The sequence below is a fragment of the Musca autumnalis genome, unplaced genomic scaffold (assembly GCF_047663935.1).
Source record: "Musca autumnalis isolate F117 unplaced genomic scaffold, ASM4766393v1 scaffold_1, whole genome shotgun sequence".
NCBI lineage: Eukaryota > Metazoa > Arthropoda > Insecta > Diptera > Muscidae > Musca > Musca autumnalis.
The window spans coordinates 325,710,994-325,728,700 of record NW_027411644.1 but is presented as its reverse complement, the minus strand read 5'-3'; the positions used below and the strand labels follow the sequence as shown (position 1 = coordinate 325,728,700).

Below are 17,707 nucleotides of genomic sequence, written 5' to 3'. Positions count from 1 at the left end.
ATCTTTCATTGATTGTTTAGTGGAAGGATCGTTTAATTTTTGAATGTTAACTCTTCGCTTTGGTGTTTTCTTTCGGATAGTAGTTAGCTTTATCTGTAATTTCCCTAACAGAAGATTATGGTCCGAGGGAACATCAGCTCCTGGATACGTAGAACATTTATTCATGCAGGAGGAATATCGCCTATTTATTAAAATGTAGTCAATTTGGTTTCTAACAATGTTTCTGTTATTGTCTTGTGGCGATTTCCAGGTGTAAAGTCGTCTTGGATGGAGGCGAAACATAGTATTAGCAACCTTAAAACTGTGTTCTTGACAGAATTGTATTAGTCGTTCTCCTCTTTCATTCCGTTGTCCTAAGCCAAATTTTCCGGTGATTCCGGTTGTTTCTTCTTGCCCAACTTTAGCATTAAAATCTCCCTGGATTATTGTAATATCGTGTGGTTTTGTCATCTTTAATAAATTTTCAACGTCGTAATAAAACTTTTCCAATTCATCATTATCGCTATCACTTGTAGGTGCATATACTTGTATTATGTTCATGTTTATTGGTTTTGCAGATATTTTTATCATCATCGCCCTATCAGAAATTGGAACATATCCAGTGACACAGGTCGCTATGTTGCTTTTTACTATAATAGCAACGCCCTTTCTATGAATTCCCTCTCTATTTCCGGAATGATAAATTTTTACGTTCTGGGAAATAAATTCCGCATCCTCCACCCACCACGTTTCACTGATACCCAGGATATCAATTTGTAGTCTTCCCATTTCGCTTATGGTGTTGTCTAGTTTTCCAAGCTCATAAAGACTTCTCACATTCCAAGTTCCTATTCTAAGTCTGGTTTTGGTTTTACCTCCGGGGATTCTTAGCACCCTCTGATTGCCGGAGACTGAGGGCCGTAGGTTATTTTCTGTATTCATTGTAATTGTATGATTTTTCTAGGCATTATACTTCAGTGGTTTGCCGAGGCCTTCTGAAGGGTTTAGAGTTTTCCGTCTCCGTATTCAGCCGCTCCTCCTGGAGTTCAGACGCTGTTTGCTGCCGCCAATCCTTTGGTCAGACGCTGCCATTTTCCATTTTTTTTCTTTTGGTTCGCCCCGCATATTTTATTTCTGCGGTACCCGCCATATCTGATGAGCGTTCCCCTATCCACCACCTGGGGAGGCGTCCGATGGGAGAGAAAAAAAGGAAGAAAAAAAAAATAACTCCGCACGGAGTTAAAAGCCTAAGAAATATTAATTAATATATCTTTCGAGTTTAAGTGAACATCCGACTATTTTCTCAGACGTATAACTATATTATTGAATCTTTCATGATTAACAAAATTGGTCATCGAATCGAAAGATAAAATGCGGCAGTAAAGTTATGTGATTTTTTTAAATATATCCTTACTGATAAATATATTGGCGCCAGCTCATCAAAACTAAATTATAATCAATCAAATATTACTCAACAATCACCTTCAAATAATATACCTCAACATAACCTCTATATTTCAATGATGTTGAAATGTTTACTCGATCCATGTATGTATTTGTTTTAAAGCCACAACATTGTTCGTTGTGCCAAGTTTATAGATGGATATGGTCATTTGAAATTTATGTATTTGTTATTATTCTCTGTTGAGTGCACATGTGTGCGTGCATCAGCATGAATTTCAATGTATTATTTTGTAAAGTAGTTAAGGCAAACAACATAAGAATATCAACACAAATATGTGCGTACACAAACTCACTCACCCACACATAGACACCCACTTGCACTCACAGAGCACGCACACCATTATGATCGTATAATGATAATGACAACAAGTGCAGCATAAAAGTAGCTTACTAAGCAATGTCGTGTAAGTGTCATTGCTATTGTATATGTCTATACTTGAAAGCCAGGACTCAATGCAGGCATACACATAAGCGCACATCCTGACATACTCACGTAGTCACATTCAACTATAGAATTGTTGCAAACCTTGAATAGATGTGTGGTACATAGTTTGTTGTTACAGTATAAGAATTATACACTACATAAGCAATTATCACTTACAAATAACACACAAATACCAAACATGTAAACCCACAGACCTACGCACAAACACACGCACACAAACATGTTTAGATATTAAGGCTTGGTTTAACACAATTCCCTGTAATAACAAATAAAATTATTTGTCCACACCAAACACATATAAATTAATGTGTTATCATTAAATTTAATATAATAACAAGAATAAGATGAAGATGAAGAAGAAGAGCACCAACAGCAAGCCCTACTATTGCCCCAAAGAGTTTTGCATTTAATTTTAAGGCCTTAATAAATTCATTGGAATTAAAGTCTGGCATTTGATTGTAAAGTCAAAAGTGCCCTACCACATTAGAACATAATTTAATGGATGATTTCAAAATAAATTCTATTATAAATTATATCTATTTTAAGAGGATATTTTCAAGTAGCAGTTCTTATTTAAATGTGCTTTTCTACTCTTGATTTAATTGGAAATAATTATTGAAAAATTAAAGTTTAGACATTAATCGGATTTCAATTTAGGTTGTCCTTCATACATAAACTGTTTCTGGTAACAGTATGGCTACGATTTGAACTAGTATTGGCTAACTGGATATAGGACAATTTTGTTTAACTGATATGAGGACAGTGCGAGCACAATTCTTTTCAGACCATAGATTTGTAATCGAAGCTCATTAGATTTTGGCATTTTAACCGAAGCGTGTAGTAGAGGTTTTTACAAAAAAAAAAAAAAAAATACGAATTAGGTATTTCAAAGATTCGAGTCACACTACTGACTAGGTTCGCAATTCAGAGATATATTAGCTACATTTCAGAAACAACAAGAACCTTTTATTTAATTTTTGATAAATTTATAAAGGAACCAATTGTCAAAATTTCAAATTAAGTCAGTCAAGAAACAAGTAAGAAGGGGTAATCGACGGGCGGGGCCGACCTCCACTGTGATATTAAAAGTGAATATGAAATGTAAATTCATATCGATTAATTCGGCGCTGGACTGAAACAATAATTTATTGCAAAGAAATACTAGGAAATTTAAATTGATGTAATTGTGAAAACGCAACGCTTTGAAAAAAACTTTTCTGAATATTTTGTGGAAATTTTTCATAGAAATTACTATAAAAGAATAAGCGTCAGCTTCATGGAATCCGCTAGTTCTCAGTAAGGCCTCATATATTTTAAAATACTCTCTCTCACTATATAAACCACTATTAACCAAAACGACCATTTCACTACTATTCTTGAGTTAGGCATGTCTTATATCCCGGTTACACTTAACCGGGTTAACCCAGTGGGTTTGGATTTCAAATGTCAATTCCAAAGCCCAAACGTCAAATAAATCCTCTCGAAGTGGGTTAACCCGGCAAAAAACGCTAGTGTAACCGTACGATAACCTATTTTACGGTATATGTACATTAAAATAACTTACATTGTTGTAGGCATAAGACGGTCTCCTTTTAAAATAACAACAATTCGAAGACAAACAAAAACACAAATAAAAAATATGTAGGCCCAAAAATCCATTCAAAGATAAATAATGGCTCATTGAAAATTTTAAAACAACCACGAAAAGCCGTATCTTGGAACTCTATGTACGCCTGGGAGATATTTTACGATGTGCAAAGTTACGGCCAATCGAATACTCAATTCGCAAATTATCGTGCTCATCAGTCATTATAATTGCAGCCAGCAGAGTTTTAAGAGCTATTAGACTATTATCTCAAGGTGTGTAGACTTGCCCCCGAAAAAAACCATTGTACCATTATGAAAGGGGTGACATATACTCCCTGTCGCAAAAATCAAAACGATGCGTGTCCCTTGAGACGCACTTTTTTAAGTAGCTATGTGAAAAGTACCTGCCTGGAAGAAATTTTACGATGGACAAAACGGTTACCTCCTTCCTGAGTTATCTTATCTTTTAACAAAAATTTTTGAACGTTTGGGCACAATCAAGGCGAATTTAACAAGGTGATCCAATAGTTGACGTTAGGTTGTAGTCTTCATTTGCTGTCAAATTTTTTTTGTGCGAAATATCCACAAAAGTTAGAAGAAAACGTTAAAATATTATTCGCGAAGCTTAAACAAAGATGTTGTACACAGATATTTTTTATAGAAGCGAAATATTTGTTATTTATTTTTGATTAAAAATATGTTTTGACAGCAAATGAAGACATAGGTTGCTATTATTGTATCACCTTCTTTCTTACACCATGGGCACAATGCACTTTGACAATAATTGAAAAATCGATATCAACAAATTTCAATGACAATTCAGCAATTTGTCTCTAACACACAATATTTTAATATTCCAGCAATATTTTTATACCCTCAGCATCTATGCTCATCCAAATAATGGTTTTAGACCCCAAGTATGTTTGGACGAAATGTGTTTCAGACAATTTGGAGTCGATTAAGCAATGTCCGCCCGTCTGTCTGGCTGGCTGGTGCGCACTATAACTCTCGAACGGATGAACCGATTTTGTCCAAACTTAGTCCACTCCTTCCGGTACCTCCGCCACAAAAGTTTGAAAATGTTCGGAAAATTTGTGCGCACGATAACTCTTGAAGGGAGTAACCGATTTGGTCCAAAGTTTGCACATCGTGAAATTTGAAAAAATAGCCTGAAAGTTTCAAAAAACCCCTATGACACCGTGTGTAGTGGTTGGAAGGAAAGATAACTCTCGAACGGATCTGCCGATTCGATCCAAAATTTGGCTTTCATAATATTTTGTCCAAACTTAATTTAAGTTCGAAGATAAGCCATATCCGTTTACTCCTTCCGGTAATTCCCCCACAAAAGTTCAAAAATGTTCGGAAAAATTGTGAGCACGATAGCTCTTGAAGGGACGGACCGATTTGGTCCATACTTTACGCATCCTAATATATCTACCAGATATAGATCAGGTTTGAATATGGACAATATTTGCTCATTCCTTCGGGTACCTCCCACACAAAATTTCGGATAAGTTCACTTTAAGACCTGCTCCTGACTAACTTTGATTTCTGTTGAAGCAACTTGCAATCGTTTTCTCAATTACAACGGTAAAAGTTTTTTCAGCGGCAAGTCCATACTTCTTGGGAAAACAGTCCGAAAGTTGTAAAAAACCCCTATGGCACCATATGTGGTAGTTGGAAAGCACAATAACTCTCGAACTGATACACCGATTTGGCCCAAAATTTGGCCTTCGTCATATTTTGTCCAAACTTAGTTTAACTTCTAAAATGGCCCATATCGGTCCTCTTCTTAGGATACCTCCCCCACAAAAGTTCAACATTCGTGTCCAAGTGCAGTTTAGGGTCTGTTCGGAGATCCTTTGGAAATTTGTACCGATGATGTACAGCCATATTATATTATCCGTGGACAAGTCCTTGCTACCTGGCATACTGGTCCAACAGGTGTACGATAACCCACTGAAATGACTAGTGGGCGCGATATCTATCGAAAAGATATGGCTCTCAAAATAAGATCCGCTTCCGTAATGCACTATGTCGGTCCATTTCCTCATCCGCAAAACTTTTGAATTTTAAGCCTAATCCACATTTTTGTCGGCAAGTTTAAATGTCCAAAAAGTGTCACAAAATTCTGAAAAGACCCTAGATACATTCGATCTATCCGTAGATGAAAGTTCCAATACACATAGGCTGAGCGCATATCTCTGTCGGCAAAGACCACTGATATTTTTTTACTTGTTGTAATTTATAACGGTACTTAACAAAGCGAAACAGAAAAAATTTACATTGAGGTACGATATCTTAAAGATTTAAAAACCCTCGGTAAAGAACTGACTTCTTACATGGAAATTTACATGAAAATTTAAAAGATGGAATAATTTTTTTTCGAAATGGAAGTTTTAGTGAAAGGTGTTTTAATTATTTTACATAATAATTTTTACACATTATTCGCATAAAATTTGCTGAAAATGACAGTTTTTCAATACTTTTCTTGTGTTTGTGTGTGTTTGTGTGTCCTCAAAATTGAAGTTAAGTTTCACTAACTAGGCCACCCTAGACCACTCTGATTTTTTGAGAATCTTCAAAATAGGGTCAAGTTTACAAAAAGCTGAATATATTTGCACCTCCGTGTGTGACATCAAAAATACTAACGATGGTCTTTTTAGAGTTTGTTTTGGTTCCTTTCATTCAAGATTAAGATATTTGTTGTATCTAAGTATGCTTATATTTTTCTACATGTTTTGATATATAATGCTCCATACAAAGTGAAAAACAAGTACAAATGTTAAGTTCGGCCGGACCGAATATTATTGTAAAAATAAAATAAAATGAAATATTCTGATCTCCAATGGAATAACTGGTTTCCTTTACTGTCACATTATCAGTTGGTGACTTTGACCTATATCCACACTTTTTGTTGGGAAAGTTTACCGATCAATGAAAACTCCAAATTACAGCGCATTCCTATGTGCAGAATTGGGTGGTACCGCTATGTGGGGGTATAGGAAAAACTAGACCAATATTGATGATAGTTTGGCTGAAGTAGTTTTTACTTATTTTAAGCATTTACTGAAAAAAATCTGATCGATCCGGCGGTTAGAAATATATTTTTGCACCTTCCCATACAAGTGGGACCACTGTGGAATGGTCCGCAATAATTTTTTAAAAGTCCCCACCCAATATTTTGCCGTAACTTTTTTCATTTGGTAACATTTAGGTTTGATGGTCTACATGACAATCTGTTGCTTCGGAGTCTACTCTGACCGTAGCATCAATAAATATCTTCCTATTATGATTTATCTAATAATTGTTGTTTTTTGTTGAGCTGATATATTTTCTCAGTTGGCTAATTACTTAATGTATGCAAAACACAAATACAAACAAAACACACTCACATGTAGTGTAAGCAGTTATGCTGTTGTACTTTTAAGTGAGTGCAAACATAAGTGTTGGCAATTAAGACGACACATATTGCATTATGTTAATACTAGCAATGTGCCCGAAACTTCGTATGAGGAAAGGGGATAAATACCCATAAATAATATTTAAAATGGAAATGACGAACACTGGTTTTTTTTCATAATGATACGTATTTTAATTGATTTTTAATTTCATTTAAGTACAGTATGTGGTACAATTCAAATTTCCAAAAAATAAGCCGTATATCACTTTTACACATCGAAAGCGACCCACATTTTAAATTTCAGATTTATTGCTTTATCCGATCGCTAAATCCAACAGTAATCCCAATTCCAAGTTTCAGGATTCCAACTCTATCCGAACACCCGAATCCAAATTGTACCCAAGTTGGTACCATTTAGTACTTTTCGTACCCGTAAATATGAATGTCAAAACTACCTAAATCATATACACCAGCAGTAATCTCAATCGAAATTTCAGGATTCCAGCTCTACCACCAAAATTCAAATTGTTCCAAATTTAGTACCATTTAGTATTTTTCGTACCATATCCCAACAGTAATCATAGTTTCAAATTTCAGCATTCCAGCTCAATCCGATCACCCATATACAAATTAGTAACATTTTATTACTTTTCGTACCCGTTAGTACGAATTTCCAAAACTACCTACATATCTCAACCATACTCTATGGACGTAGTACCATTTCCAAATTTAAGGATTCCAGGGGCAGGATTCTTTTTCTATGTAAATTTTAAATGAAAAATATTTTCTTTATAATTTTTTCATTTGACACTTTTTTCCTTTATAAAAGTTTTCATTTCGCATTTTCATAGAAACAGAATTGAGCCCCAGCTCTATCCATTCACCCAAATCCAAATTGTACCAAATGTAGTACCATTTAGTGCTTTTCATATACATGAGTGCACATTTCCAAAACCACCTCTTTATATCAACCGTACTTTTCAACCGTGATTCTCATTCCAAATTTCAAGCTACTAGCTCTACCCGTTCACATAATACCACCATGGTACCAAATTTAGGGCGTGCTAGTACTTATTGTACACGTGCGGCTCGAATTTATAAAACCCTTTCGTACATCTATCCTACGTACCTTCAGTGGCTCTCATTATAATTTCAGGTTGGCCATATAAAAATGCTACAATACACAGTGGATCCACCCATTGGCCAAAAATAAAAAAAATGAATGTCAAAATTTTGGTACAACATCTGGCAACTCTGACAGCTATGACGTGGACCTTTTTAAAAATATATTAGTTTTTGTTTCATTCGAACGCGATCTTCTTAAGAATAGCTTAAAAAGTCGGAACATTTGACTAATATTTTTTGTTTTGAGTACAAGGATTCCCAGATCCTTGCCTTTTAGGTATATAGTGTCTTTAGCAACTTTACTGAGGCGGATGTGGGAAATATTCTTGTTAAAAATTTTAACCGTCATGCGGTTCATCAAAGAGGTCTTTTTGGTCCTTTTTCGGAAAATCTTTCTGAAACTTATAATGAGTGGTTTTGACTAGGGCTGAGGTAAGCTCAGTCGCTGCCATGGTCGACCTAAGGACCCACATTTGTTTGTTGTCAATGTTTGTTATAGAACAATATGTGTGAGGAATATGGATGAGATGTGTCTTAGAGAACCACTGGATAGATGACAATATGGTTGTTGTAATCGGCTCGATGGTGATCGGGTTTTACATATGGGCTCATTGGTAGCCGGGTTGTTGTTGTCGACTCGATGGCAATCGTGTATGCTTGCGTCGGTTCTGATGTATTCGGATGTTGTCGGCTATTCGGTTGACTGTCAACTCGGCAGTCGTCGGGTGTGTGTCTCGGCTCTGTAGTATTCGGCTTGTTGTCGGCTCGGTGGCAATCGTCGGGTATGTGGCTCGGCTCTGTAGCATTCGGATTGCTGTTCGCTCGTTGGGTATGTGGCTCGGCCCTGTGGTATTCGTGTTGCTGTCGGCTCGTTGGCAATCGTCGGGTATGTGGCTCGGCCCTGTCGTATTCGGGTTGCTGTCGGTAGTCGTCGGTTGTGTGACTCGGCTCGGGTCACTGTGGGGGAAGAGGTCGGTTAATATTTAGGAGCTGGCTATGGGCGTTGAGCTGGCTATGAGCGTTGAGCTGGCTATGAGCTTGAGCTGTGAGATTGCTAAGAGCTGGGAGCGTGCTAAGCGCTGAGAGCTTGCTATGAGCTGGGAGCTTGCTATGAGCTGTGAGCTTGCTAAGAGCTGAGAGGTTGCTATGAGCTGGGTCGAATCGTAGCTAACTAGTATGGTAGACTGCGGCCGAGCCACACGTCTATTCGTACTTTGTTCGGCTGGTGATCGACCACTTGGGTGAATAAAACCAGAATACATATTCGGGTGGTTGCACGAAGTGAATGAGAATTATTATTGAATGGGATTGTTGTTGACTGCACTGAACCCAACATATGCTATATGATTGAGAATGGGGTTAGTTTGTAAGTTTGATACTGACGATATAATAGAAATATTAAGGTGGGATGGATATCAATGGGGGTCGAATGAGAAATGTATGAAACGGAAATAATCGATTAATGGTCATACTACGATGATTATTATTTACGATAACCAAGGTTAGTGTCATCGCTATTGCATAGTTACAACAATTCCAAAACCCTTAGAACTTAACACGCCTATAGCGGAGCTTTTACACTAACCAGTAATTGGTTGATTATTTATTGTAGAACAACTTTTCAATACTTCTCTATTATTTACTGATAAAGGCTTTCTGTTATCCATTCAATTAAATAATTTTATTAAAAATAAGTAATTTCGAAATAAAACAAGTTTTTGATAAAGACTAGTGTATGCTCCAAAGCCTTCTTCTTCAAGCACATTCTGGAAATTTGTTTTATTTTAATTACAAAACAACATTCATAAGGTTTTATTCAATTAAGTCGAATTCTTTTTACCGGTAACTTGGTAGATTTTATTAAATGTAAATTTCCCAATAGTTATCAAAGAAAAATTTAATTAAATCAATTTGTGTGCGAACAACATAAAAATCCTTTTAGGCACTTTTAAGAAAAATATTTTATTTATTAACAAAACACAAGTAATTGTTGTTCCTCTCTTTAAATAAATGAAAAACTGTATTGCAAACTAATGTGGAATATATTTTTACAAGCAGAAAAAAATCGAAATTTTCTCAAGAGCAATATATCAAAAAGATTTCAAACATGTTTTTGCTTTAACATTTTCAAAAAGATAACAACACACACTTAGTTAAAATCTTTTTTTGTTATTGTTGATGTTGTTGAGTTTTCCTTTAAAATTTTCAAATACAAGTTTTGTAAGTAATTGCTTTTCAAGAACATTCTATGTGAAATGCTTTGGAACCGACAAAAAAAGCAACAGAACAAAACAAAACTCCCTGTATCGGTGTAGAAGAAAGTTCTGCAACAGAATATGTACATTTTTCAAGTAAGTTTTTTTTGTTGTTGCTGTACTCTCCCTCAACAACAACTTATAAATCATTTGTCTATTTTGGATAAAATAATGAATGGATTTGTATGGTATCTGGTATCGCATCATGTCCAAATCTATCCAAAATGCAAAATTGGTTTTGTTGTTGTGACCACTACTACTACTACTACAGCTAGCACTTTTGCAGCTGCTGACTGTCCGACTGCACTTGATGATTGATTGCCAAGCATGTGATGATCTTCCATTGCAAACACTCTTTAGTGTCAAGAGTAACGTAACATGATGTACATTGTTCTTGCATTCATACATAGAGAAAGAAATAACCTTGTTCCTTGTCGATTGTATGCTTCCATTAACAAAGACGTTGAAAAATGTTAAGGAAACGTTTAATTTTGAGCCAAATTGGTGTAATTCGCAGAACATAATATGAGATAAGGAGAAATATAGTTTAGCGATTTTATTTTGTTATTCCTTAAGCAGCAAGAGTTTTTATTTTTCGCCTTAAATATATTTGAAGGTATTAATTTCAAAGATATTAAACTGGAGAAGAAAATACTTTTCTCAATATGCTTAATTTCGGACTGTTAAAACAAAGATAATCTCCTTAACATTTTTATACCCTCAGCCTTTAGGAATACGAGGATATTGAAGTATTGAAATTGAAAGTCCTAAACCCTGTTTTTCCCCATTCGAGCCAAAAACTAATATATAAAACTTTATGGCGATCGGTTAATGTTAGCCCGTGCCACCTGCGTGATATTTGTTTTCATAGTAATTTGAATGGTGCCAAGGGTGCATTTTGCTGTATTATAAATTGTTGTAGGATTTGTTTTTAGCCACAACAATGAAATAGTAAAGTTTTCTCATCGATTTGATTTAGAAAATTTTTGTGAAAATGTAACTTTGGTCCCATACAAACTACTGTGGAAACGAAGATTGCTAGGTTGACGTTAACCGATCGCAATAAAATTTCATATATAAAGTTTTTGGATCCTTTCTGAAGGTCGAAGGAGATCCATACTTCCTTGGATAATGTCCCAAGTGGTATAAATAACCCTACCGGCACCAAATCAGATAACTTACGAAATGAGTATCCGATTTGGTCGGAACTTTACTTACTTACTTACTTACTTACTTAGCTGACCCATTACAGAACATTTGTTTCATAGACCGAACTAAGAAAAGATTTCCAATTCTCTCTGTCTAGTTTTCGCTTTCTGGAATACCGCGCCTTGTCATCTCTTCATCCACTTGTTTGCGCGATCTATTCTTTGGCCTGTCAATTCTACGTGCACCGCCATGCGGCTCGAATTGATACGCCTTTTTAGCGGGTTCATCATCGCTCATTGTTATGATATGGCCTAGCCAACGCAATCGCTGCATCTCGATACGTTTAACAATATTGATGTCGTTGTATAGCAGATACAGCTCGTGGTTCATGCGACGTCGATATTCACCGTCAACGCAGATTGGTCCGTAGATCTCTCGAAAAACTTTTCTCTCAAACACGCCAAGCACTGCCTTATCTGCTTGCGCAAGTACCCTGGCTTCGAAACCATACGTAAGCACCTTGTCGTCGATATTCACCGTCAACGCAGATTCGTCCGCAGATCTTTCGAAAAATGTTTCTCTCAAACACGCCAAGCACTGCCTTATCTGCTTGCGCAAGTATCGAGGCTTCGGAACCATACATCAGCACTGGTAGTATCAGTGTTTTGTAAAGCGTTAGTTTTGTTTGAAGAGTTTTGGCTTTGTTATTGAAGTGCTTACTTAAGCCAAAGTAGCATCTGTTGGCCAATACAATTCTTCTTTTTATTTCACAACTGATGCTGTTTGTTGTATTTACGGCGGTGCCAAAGTATACGAAGTCTTTTACTACCTCAAAATTATATCAACCAACTTCAACAGTTGGTCTCAATGGACGCATTGCGCGTCGACACCATCAACTTGTATTCTAGCCGTTTAACGCCAGACCCAGCAGTTCTCCTTCGACCTTCATAAATGTATCGGTTACTTCTTTTACTGATCGTCCCATGATGTCTATATCATCAGCATAAGCAAGGAAGATGTGGCTATTGGTGCAGATTGTGCCACTTCTTTTGACGTTTGCCTCCCGCATAACCTTTTCTAGCAGGATGTTGAAAAGGTCACACGAAAGGCTGTATTCTTGCCTGAAACCTCTTTTGGTACAAAACTCTTCGGAGAGGTTCTTTCCTATTTTAACTGAAGATCTTGTGTCAGTTAGAGTCATTTTGCAAAGTCGAATGAGCTTTGCGGGGATACCAAATTCAGACATGGCTTGGAATACATTTGAACGTAGCGGGCTGCATTATAACCGACCAAAAGGTGGTAGTTGTCGATCTGCATATCTTGGGTCTTCTCCAGGATTTGCCGCAGGGTAAATATCTGGTCAATGGTGGACTTGCCAGGTCTAAAGCCACATTGGTATGGTACAATTATTTCGTTGACCATGGGCTTTAGTCGTTTAAACAAAACCCCGACACTACTTTGTAGGCGATAGGGAGAAGACTTATGCCCCTATAGGTGGAGGATAAAGTCTTATCTCCTTTCTTATGGACGGGACACAGAATGCTCAGGTTCCAATCGTCGGGTACGCGTTCTTCCTGCCAGATGGAGCTAACTAGCAGACGCATACACCTTATCAGCATGTCGCCTCCGGTTTTAAACAGCTCGGCTGGTAGGCCATCAGCACCTGCTGCCTTATTATTCTTCAGCCGGTTTATTGGTGTCTTTACCTCATCTTGGCCGGAGGGTTTACATTCAATACCATCTTCTAGGATTGGATCTGTGGTATCTTCGTCGACTTCGCTACTGTTGGATACCAACAGTTTGGAAAAATGCTCTTTCCATATCCTTAGCACACTATCTGTATCGGATACCAGATTACGTTGCTGGTCTCTACAGGAGGATGTGCCAGTTCCAAAGCCATCAGTTTGATGTTTTACTCTTTGGTAGAATTTTCGGACTTCATTCTGTCTTCTGTACATCTCGATTTGTTCACACTCCCGCTTTTCCATCTCTCTCTTTTTCCTGCGGGAAAGACATTTCTTCTCTCTGCTTTTCTCCCTGTATCTCTCTCGTGCGCTACGCGTTGCTACTGATTGTAAAGTAGCCTTATATGCCGCATTTTTCTCTTCGGTAGCAGCACGACCATGGATTCCTCGGTGGAGGTCTCTGGTATCCAAGTACAGATTTTGCGGCTGTTTGCATGGAGTGGGCAATGTTTTGCCATTGTCCTGATATGTTATCGGGACGAGGAGTGCTTTGATTAAGCAGTTGGGCCAGTTGAGTAGAATATGATGTGGCTATCTGTTGTGATTGCAGCATACCGTTGTCCAACTTCCGTGTTGTGTCTGTTCGTACTTTGTTTCTTACGTTTAGTCTGGTACGTACCTTTGCTGCAACAAGGTAGTAGTCCGAGTCTATGTTTGCACCTCGGAACGATCGTACATCCAACACGCTATCACAACGTGATCAATTTGATTTCTTGTTCTTTGCTCTGGCGACAGCCAGGTGCCCTTATGAATACCGAGATGCTTAAATCTGGTACTGCTAACTACCATGTTTCTTGCAGCTGCAAAGTCTATCAGCCTCATACCATTGTCAGATGTTTCACTGTGGAGACTGAATTTCCCGACTGTTGGGCCAAAGATATTCTCCTTTCCAATTTTGGCATTAAAATCTCCTAGTATAATTTCTTCTAAGCGCTCGTAAAATATATCTTTGGTCTGTTCGTCCTTGTCTTCAGTGGGAGCATGAGCACAAATAAAGCTAATGTTGAAGAATTTTGCTTTTAATCGAATTGCAGCGAGTCTTCCATTCACTGGGGTGAAGCTGGAGACCAGATGTTTTAACCTCCGACCAACTACAAGTCCGCAGCCAAACTCATGATTTGTGTCATGGCAGCAATAATACAGTGCGTCACCTTTAGGTGTTGTTGTGACGCCTTTCCCGTTCCATCGTATTTCCTGTATGTCAGTAATGTCGGCCTTGTACTTTTTAAGTACATCTGCCAATGCGTAAACTGCACCTTCTCTATAAAGAGTGTGAACATTCCAGGTGCAGATTCGCAGATAATGGTCTTTAAAACGTTTGCGGGGTTCGTCAACTTTAGAGGGGTTTGTTTTTTTTTTCTTTCGTTTTTTCATAGTAGGCTGTTTTTTCTAGGGGAGGGTCACTAATCCGACGCCCAAACCCAAGTTTTTAACGTTCTTATGGGTGAACGCTTTACCCATGTTAGCTCACTACCTTTAACGGATGTTAAAGGCAGTTCCACAGGTGACACCACGGAGAGGTCAGTGTCCACTTGAGATGAAAGAGGGACCAACATAAATCCAGGGCTTTGCCATGTTAAAGCCGGTCAGGAACGTTCCTTGGTATCTTCAATCCCCTACGTCACCCGGACTATGCAGGTTAAACTTTTGGATAGTTAGCAATGCCTTGGAAACTGAAATGTTAATCTTAAATCATTCTCAAAGATCCTTAAAATTCGACTCCACTTTGAATCTTTTTGTAAAAAATCAGATAATTTTCAATGCCTTCGGAACTGAAATGTTATTCTGAAATTATTTTATACATTAGAAATTGCAAAAGTTCATATATTCTTCAAATTCGCAATGACATCTCCAAATAAATGTAATTCCATAAAGTTTTTTGTTATAAAATATTTTTTACCAATTTAAATTCATTTTTAATTTCAATTTTTATTCTTAAATTAATATTAAAAAAATTACAACAATGTTTCACAATTAAACCCCATTTCATGTCTTCACGTTCTTTTTTTTTCTCTACTTCATTTTATGCTTCAAGCAATAAAAGATGATTGTATATTATAATTTTAATTTTCTTAAAACAAACATTTACATTGTCCCTTGTTTCAGAGCAAAAAAGGAAACGAAAGAAGAAAAAATAAATAAAAAATATGAGAAAATTTTATGAGAAACACAACACCAAAAAAAAAATGTCAAATCCCTTAAGAACTTTAACTCTTTCTCATAGTCGATTTTTTATGTCTTCATTTCTTTTTCATTGTAGATGTGGCAAATTTGGAATATGAAAAAATCATAGCAGAGGCTGGCAAAAATGTTACCATACCCTGTCCGGGTGTTACCGAACATTCTCTGGTGGATACATTGGTATGGAAAACAACCACAACGACAATAGCTCAGTTTGCCAATCGTATACCATTGTTGCATAGTCCCCGGGTAAGTAAACGACAATTTATTTTATCCTTTAGTTCATGGGAGGAAATTTCCTCTCTCACTCCATAAATTTTTAAAATTGTATGCGTAGTATTGTAGTATGTTTTTTGTGAAATATTTGTGGCTGGCCTCTTTCAAATAATATTTATCTCCATCTGAGGTTATATATAAAAATTCATTCAGTTTACAATTTTCATTTTGTGTGAGATTTTTTCTAATTTATCTACAAAAATCTCCCACATGGTTAGCAAGGAAAACAATGTTTTCTATGCTTCCAAATAACATAAGTTAAAGTGCCTGTTATCTTTGAAAGGCATGGTTACATTTTATGAAGAATATAGCTTTGGGTATCCAGTTGAAATCACTCGGCACCCATAATGGGGATTGGATAAAAATTTAGAGATTTGGTTTGTTTACTTGATTGTTATGAAATTACTATCGATATATCTTTGGCAATTTAAGGTATCAAAAGTAAATATCTAGTGCTATGAATTTTATGAGCATGCTTGAGATTCCGTAGAGCGTATCACCAACATACAATCCGTATACGCCATAGAACACTGCAATTGTATTTGTGGTTTGGAACAAGTGTTCAGCTTGTGGTTTGAGAGTAAATATTTATTTATTATTGTTTATACTAATCGAAAGATTTTTTTTTTTTTGATATTTTTCTATTACATTCGTCTAATGAAATCTACAAATATAAAAAAACTAAACTTTTGATGAAGAAATTCATTTGTGTAAACCATAAAAAAACTTTATTGAAAAATATTTGTTTTAACAGGTGGATAAAACGAATGCAAACCATATATACTTCGCAAACAATTTAAATGATTATAATATGGACAACAATGTTTGATTTTACACAATGCTACTCTATTTTAACAGTTTTTAATTCAATTAAATTTAACATATTTTCAAAATATCTATATAGAGTTCTCAGAAGAAACGTCTAATCAAAAACTCGCAATATATTTTGAAACCGAACTCAGAACTGTCTTTCAAGTGCCGAAAGGCCGAGGAGTAACTTCTCTCATACCTGGAACCCGATACTATATTAGCTCATATTTCTATAGCAGACAATGAAAGGATTGTAGAAACGAACAAAAAAATAACAAATGTATACCAAATTTACGCTCATTTGATCCAAAAACCTTAAATATGCAATTCTATGGCAATAGTTTAACGTTAAACTGTCCCCTTGAGCGATCTTTTTTTCACAGTTATTTTTTTTCAATCCACGTCCTCGAAATCCAAGTCCTACATTTTTTTAATAAACTCTCCACGAAATCCACTTTTAAAAATCCACGGTATCAAAAAATATTTTTTAAAAAATCCACGGTATCGACAATTTTTTTTAACAATTCACGGTTTCGAAAAAATACTTTTAAAAATCCAGCGTTTCGAAAAAAATATTTTTTAAAAAATCCACGGTTTCCAAAAAATGCTTTTTAAAAATCCACGGTATCGAAAAATATTTTTTAAAATCCACGGTTTCGAAAAATAGTTTAAAAAATCCACGGTATCGAACAAATGTTTTTAAAAAATGCATGTCCGGGGAAAAGTATTTTTAAATAAAAAATACATGTCCTGGGAAAAATATTTTTAAAAAATCCATGTCCTGGGAGAATTATATTTAAAAAACCCATGTCCTGGGTGAATTATTTTTAAAAAATTCACGTCCACAAAAACGTAGTTTTTAAAAATATTTTCGAAATGTATTTTTAAAAAATCCACGGCTTCGAAAAATAATTTTTAAAAAAACCACGGTTTCGAAAAATATATTATTAAAAAACCCACGGTATCCAAATATTATTTTTTTTTAATTCACGGTTTTGAAAAAGTTCCTTTAAAAATTCAATAAAATTACTTTTTCAAAAATGCACGGTTTCGAAAAAAAAATTTAAATAATCTACGGTTTCGAAAAATTGCATGTCTTCGTAAAATACTTGCAAAAACCCAATAAACCTGCTTTTAAAAATATTAAAAAAAAAATAATTTCACAAAAAATATTTGTAAAAAATCCAAAATCCATCATATTTAAAAAAACACTCGTCCTCGAAAAATATTTTTAAAAAGCCCTAGCCCTCGAAAAGTATTTTTAAAAAATCCTTGTCCACGAAAAAAT

At 35.9% G+C, this 17,707-nt stretch overlaps 1 protein-coding gene across 4 annotated transcripts in view; it reads left to right on the top strand.

Moving 5' to 3' along the window:
- Ptp99A (Protein tyrosine phosphatase 99A) overlaps window positions 1–17,707 on the top strand; it is an 874,937-nt gene that overhangs the window by 376,019 nt on the left and 481,211 nt on the right. For all 4 annotated transcript variants that reach the window (XM_073962747.1, XM_073962759.1, XM_073962758.1 and 1 more), the window contains exon 3: window positions 15,413–15,582. In XM_073962747.1, coding sequence (XP_073818848.1) covers window positions 15,413–15,582 — 170 coding nt within the window. The remainder of the gene's footprint in view (window positions 1–15,412; window positions 15,583–17,707) is intronic.